Source organism: Tenrec ecaudatus, chromosome 18, assembly GCF_050624435.1.
Source record: "Tenrec ecaudatus isolate mTenEca1 chromosome 18, mTenEca1.hap1, whole genome shotgun sequence".
NCBI lineage: Eukaryota > Metazoa > Chordata > Mammalia > Afrosoricida > Tenrecidae > Tenrec > Tenrec ecaudatus.
In genome coordinates, this window is record NC_134547.1 from 43,169,948 (window position 1) to 43,176,229 (window position 6,282).

Below are 6,282 nucleotides of genomic sequence, written 5' to 3' on the forward strand. Positions count from 1 at the left end.
ACTGCCTGGATAGCAGTGGGTTCGCATTAGTTCCTACTGCGTCCTGAGTTTTCATCAACCCCTCACTGGCGGGGGTAACAAAATCGGGAGTTGGTGGACTGCTTTCTCCATTCGTCACTATACACCCAACATTCAGAATTACTAGCTTCCCAGGGCCTCTGAAAATGCTTAAAATGTTAAGGGCGGTACAATTGGACACACCATGAGAAAAAAAACAAAACTACAAAGTTAAGTACTTTGTTAAATGTCTAAAAATGCAAACATGTTAACTAATCAATATCAACCTATTTGATTACATATGCCAGATATGGTATCATATTATATATTCAGTATAGGATGTGAGAGTGCATGTTAGCATTTGATGTCATGTAGAGGGGGCCAACAGCCTGCCAAGGCCCTAAAAGGGCCCTACATGACAATCTAGAACCAATTATTCTGACTTGAGTCTTGCCTTCTGTAAACAATCTTAAGTTCTCCATCCCGTTTTATTGCTGAAATTCGGTAGGTGTCCTTAGGTTGGTTCTGACCCATGACGACCTCATGTACACAGAATGAAACATTGTCTTGTGCCATGCTCGCAATGCTTAGGTAGATAGTGAATCCCATCGTCGCAGCCACTTTTCAACTCATCTCCTCAAGAATCTTCCTCTTTTCCGCTGCCCTCCTACTGTACCAAGCACGATTCCCTATCTTTTTCCACAGACTGGCCTCTCTTGATAACATGTCCGAAGTACATGAAACAATGTCTCACCATCGTCACATCTAAGGAGTATTCTGGCGGTTTCCTCCAAGACAGACCCGTTTGTTCTGCTCACCGTCCAGCGAACTTTCGACATTCCTCACCGACAGCATCAGTCAAATGCATCAATTCTCCAGTCTTCCTTTTTCAATGTGCAACTTTCACCTTAAGACCTTCAGCTTGACACCATATTTCGATCCCAGCTGCACCCTGGAAGTGCCTAAAGAGCTTTTTAAAAAAACCACTTGATGTCTTACAGAGGCACTGTACCCTAACCCACTTACTGTAGTGTCCACCAGGGCTGAGAATCTACTGTTCTAGAACCTTCTTTAAGGAACATTCTCCCTAAGATGACCATTTTTCCAATTATAACATCATGTTGACTAGATTCTCTTTCTGCTGCCAAGACTTGGAACAAAGAACAATCATAGTATCATACAGTGGTCGGGTTTTCTAGAATAAGAGTTGGCAAACTTTTTCTGTCAAGGGACAAAGAGTTTAGCTTTGTGGACCAGATGGTCTGTGTTGCTCAACTCCATAGGTAAAACACGAAAGCGGTCATAAGCAGTACATAAACAAATGCATGGCTCTGTTCCAATCAAACTGGTGTCGAGGACACTAAATTTTAATTTCCTGTGATTTTCACATAAAATAATATTGTTTTAATTTTTCTCAAAACCATTCAGAGAGATCAGGTCATAGGGCCGCAACCAGTGGAGCAGATGCTGTGTGCAGGCAGCGTTTTCCTGATCCCTAAACTAAGAGTCATGCTAGAGTAGTGGTGGGTTAAGCATTGAGCTGTTAACTGCAAGGTCAGCGGTTCAAAAACGACCAGCTACCCCACTGCAAAAAGATGAGGCTCTTGGCTCCTGTAAAGATTCACACTCTCAGAAAGCTCCTGGAGTGGTTCCATAATGTCACTCACTCCAGGGCTGTGAGCAATCTAGAACCATCTCCATTGACCTGAAATCATATAAAACAAGTGGCAGGATCTCAACGATCAGATTAGGATCGTGTTTAAAACGACTGGACTCTACTTCCTCCACTCAGTGAACTTAACTATCCATGCCTGGGTGAAACGGTCCACAAAGTTGAGCATAAACCAAAATGAATTCTAAATCATCCTCATGTGAGTGTCCTACCATCTTTCTGATACCACAATTTGTTGCCAACATTTAAAATTGAGGATATTTCATACAATCACTTCCTTGGCGGAAACCCACTGAGTTCACATGTTAGCACAGCAACAATCTACTAGGGCAAACAAGGCTCTCCCTTTTAGATGGGAAGCGCTCTTTACTGGTCCACAGGGTCCCTCTCTTCAGTAGGTTAACTGGTTGTCCCTATGGTGTTTTGAGTGTAGACTTCTCAGTCTAAAGTCTTTACAAAAAACGCATTTCTTCTTCGCAGGGTGGCTTCAGAGTCTTGGTTTTGAATACTTGACAGGGAAGAACATGGATATCTCTCTGTCAATCTGCTTTCAAAACCGCAACACCATCATATTCCACATTCTAGAATTGAAAGCATTAGCTCTCTAGCTAGCAGTATAAGGGACAGGCCTAAGAAGAGTTTAAATCAAACCTCCCCGTCAATCTGTTCTCAATTTTAACTATAGGCTCAAGAAGGTAGACACATGATGAATTGATTCAGTTTCTCTGACCATTCAGGGTAGAATCTCAATGAGGTCGCGTCAGCGCACAAACATCAAAATGCTTTAATTAAGCAGCGTGTTCAAAAACACACATAATAATTACAAAGCAAGCTTTGCTACTGATGAGCTAAAATGGAATAATCACAACATAGGACTCATCTGCATAAGGGTAATTAGTCCTTAGCCATATTTTTAAGAGGGTGGAGACTTAAGAACATGCAGGGGGACAAACTAGTAAGTAGAGTCCATCACAAGTTCATGATTCACTGCGCGCTTTCATTGCATGGCACTCACGTTATATAGTCTCTTATTTTGAGGTAACCACTTCTGACAACTTCAAGCCAACCAGTATGTTTGCTGCTTACTGGTGAAAAGGCAGGCTGAACCTGGGCAAGTAAAATTTCAGGTATACTGTCAGCGGTTCATCAGTTTAATAGAGTAATATATGGCTTTTAAAAAAATCTACCTATAGGTATTGGTTTAATTTGATAGCCATATCAGTAAAAGAAATGTTCGAACATATTTTTCTACTTGAAATTAAATTGGAAATTATCCACTAGAAAACAGAGCTGACTTAAAGTTTATACATCTGTGTCTGCATCATGAATTATTAACTGATTTTAATGATCCTGACTATATTTTATTTGAAGTGATTCTACTACTTGCAACGACTTTTGAACCCACGAAACTCTTTCATCCATTCTCCAAAGACAAGAGTACACTTTCATGGTGCTGACATTTAAAAGGGATCCATATTCTCACAGAATGTAAAGATAATACACATGCATAGAATTTATACAAAGGACTCGGGTCATTTGTTCCAGAGGAAAATGAATGAGGCCCTATTATTCACGGTTTGTAAATAAATGTAAAGATAAGCTCTAGCTAACTTTTCACTTGTTCAGCCTGGAGCCAGGGCCCTGTGCTTCTCCTGAAGTCTCCCAGATGGCTATTAAAGCAAGAAAGCGCACAAACATACTTTCTTTGAAATGCATCATTTCTCACCAAGAAAGATCATGCATGTCGACAAAAGTTAAGAGAAGTAATAATTCCAAGCATTTTCAAATAAAGTGCATGCCTTTGTATGTGAGTGTTTGCGTTTTCAATAAGCCTGTACTAAATGGTACCACTTCGGACCCACAAGTTAGCTGTGAAACAAAATGCTATAAACTTTTAATTAGCACTTGCTGTTTTATAGTCATAAAGTTAATACTTCCTCTTGTACTACATTCTCCCTCTTAAAAAAATTAAAAGTTGAGGAGAATAGGATTTTTACCGCTCTTGAAATTAAGAATAGAAGAATGAATTATTGAAGCTCAGTTTAAAAATTGTTTTTGTCGGCAAGAAAGTAAATACAAACCTTCCTTGAAACAAGCACAAATTTGATTTCTGTATCAATATTCTGCACAGACTCTTTTCTAAGCTGGTTATATACAGTACCTAGGACCACCAGCCTGCTGTATTACTAGGAAAGCAAGTTATTTCAGGCAAATAGCTGCATTCAGAGACTGACAGCAAACCAACTTGCAAGCTCCCTCCTGAAGTTGAACAATATCTCAATAATGTTGGTTTTCAAGATTTATATACCCTGCCTGAACTAAATGTTCTGAATTTAAATAGACTTAAAATAGCTTTTCGCGACATATATAAATACACACACACACAAACACACACCCAAACACCCACAATTTCCTCTAGTCCCTTGAAATACCCTTGGGATCCGAGTGAACATAGATTTGCCACACGTTACAGTGACTGGATTCGTTCAGTAGATTTCTATTTCGGTGTCATTCTAGTGTTGGCTGATCTTAAATCAGAGAAAGAAGTTGTTACATTAGGCAAAGTAATGGCTTCCAAAAATACGAGCATGCCCAGAACCACAAGGCTTGCAAACAGAGACGGAGTTGTAAGGAGATAAATAATACCCCTCTGGATCAATTAGGTGAAGTTTCAAAAACATTACATACTAATTAGGCTGCCTGAGTCTCTGAACATACATGGGGAACTTTTTAAAGCATTTAATAACCTGAGTAAATCCAAAATCAGAGGTCACAAACTAACCCTAACTCTGGCTCCTGGGACAGAGAGGCCTTCCTTGTTTCTCCTAAGGGCATAAGGAATCGCCACTAAAGGGTTAAAACGCGGACTGAAGTCCCCATTCAAAATGGTCGGGAAGCCCCTTCGGTGCCACAGGCAGTGCTGGGTCAGAGCAGAAAGGCCCTAAAGGTCTTTTACAAACTTCAGCACTGAAGTTGGGTAAGGAGCATACACAGACAGACTGGAACGCGGGCACAGCGAACTGCCTCACTCTCGATGCAATTCCTCCCCTTCCTGTTATGTATTCGTTCGTTTTGTACGGCACCTTTCTTTCAGCGGGTTCCTTATTTCCTCCTCTGCTATCCAAGCAATCGTACACAAACTAGTTTGAAAGAAAAGGGGGGAAGAGGGAGGAGCAGAGGGAAAGGGGAAGAAAAGCGCACTCAAAAGGCACAGGCCGTCCACTGTAAGGATCGGTCTTGAACGTCGCCCGAGGGCGGTGCACGGGTCAGAAATCGAACCCCGGGGGCTTCGGGAAGCGGAGAGGATGGGGATCCCAAAGAGCCTGGCACAGGGCTGCGGCTCCCACCTGAGACTCCCCACTGCCGGCTGACCTGCTAGATGCACCTTGGGCCACCTGAACGCTCGGCCCTGGAAGTTGAGGGAGACGGTAACGGCGGACCGACCCTCGGGCGTTGAGGGAAGGTCATCCCACTGAACTCCCCGAAAGGCAAAACTTGCACACACCCCCAAAAGGAAAGGTGACAAGCCGTTGGCCCTCACCGGGGGCATCTCCGCACAGCAGTCCGCGCCCAAGCAAGGGGGCAGCAAGGCCACCCGAGGGGATCCCACTGCTTCGTCCCTTCTGGATCCAGGACGTGCTCAAAAGTTTGTGCCTTTCCTTCCCTTAAGTGGCTCTGGGGTCCAGCTCTGGGGTGGGCGAGGGAGGTGGCACGGCCTGGAAGGTGTGAGGGCCACCTGACCGCAAGATCCGGGACCCCGAGTCGCCCCCCGCCCCACTTCGGAGGTCCCGGGCTCGTGTTTACTAATAACAACAAAGAATCACCCGCGAGTGCCCTGCTTCTGCCTGGGAGTTGCTCGTGGCTTCTTTGGGGCGGCACTCGGGGACTCGGGGACTTTGCGGGGTGGCGGGGGCGGGGGAGAGGAGAGGAGTGGCGGAGGGGCAGAGGGGAAGGGACTGAAAGGACAGACGGGGCGAGTTGGGCAGAAGCCGGGGCGCCCAGGAAAGGGAGTGGAGAGGGGGCGCGAGGAAAGAAAAGTGCAGCGGAGGTGGCCCCGACCGCGTCCCCGGCCCAGCCCAGTCACCTTGCTGTAGCCGTAGTACCCTAAGCACTGGGCGAAGTCCAGGCCGGCGGGGTCCCCGGCCGCCGCCGGGTAGAATCTCACATCCATGCCGGAACCGGGCCCGGGCACGGAGGCTGGGGCGCGCCGGGACCGGTGGCCGCCTCCTCGAGGTCGCTAGCTCCACCGTCGGGGGCGCCCGGCCGGGGGCGCCAGCGGAGTGCGCCCGGGACGCGGGGCTGGGGCAGGGGGCGCGCCGCGGCCGGAGCCGAGGAGCCCGGGAGCCGCTGGCGCCGCACACAAAGGCGCAGCCACGCGAACCGCGGGCGAGCGGGCGGCGGCCCGGGGGACGCGCCCCGCCGGGGCACCGAGGCAGCGCGGCGCCGGGGCGCGGGGCGCGGGGCGCGGCGCGGGGGGCCCGGGGCGGCGCGGCGAGTTCAGGTGCGCGCTGGGCGAGGCTGGGACGGCGGCGGCGGCGGGCCCCGCTGCTCCTCCTCCTCCCCGGGCGGACTGAGCCGAGAAGCCGCGGAGACAAGGGGCCCGGCCCCTCCCC

At 47.6% G+C, this 6,282-nt stretch overlaps 1 protein-coding gene across 1 annotated transcript in view; it reads right to left on the minus strand.

Moving 5' to 3' along the window:
• The window catches only part of TOX3 (TOX high mobility group box family member 3), a 131,040-nt gene extending 125,200 nt beyond the window's left edge, over window positions 1–5,840 (minus strand). Inside the window, exon 1 of the mRNA XM_075537177.1 lies at window positions 5,754–5,840. Coding sequence (XP_075393292.1) covers window positions 5,754–5,840 — 87 coding nt within the window. The remainder of the gene's footprint in view (window positions 1–5,753) is intronic.
• Window positions 5,841–6,282: the final 442 nt, after the last annotated feature.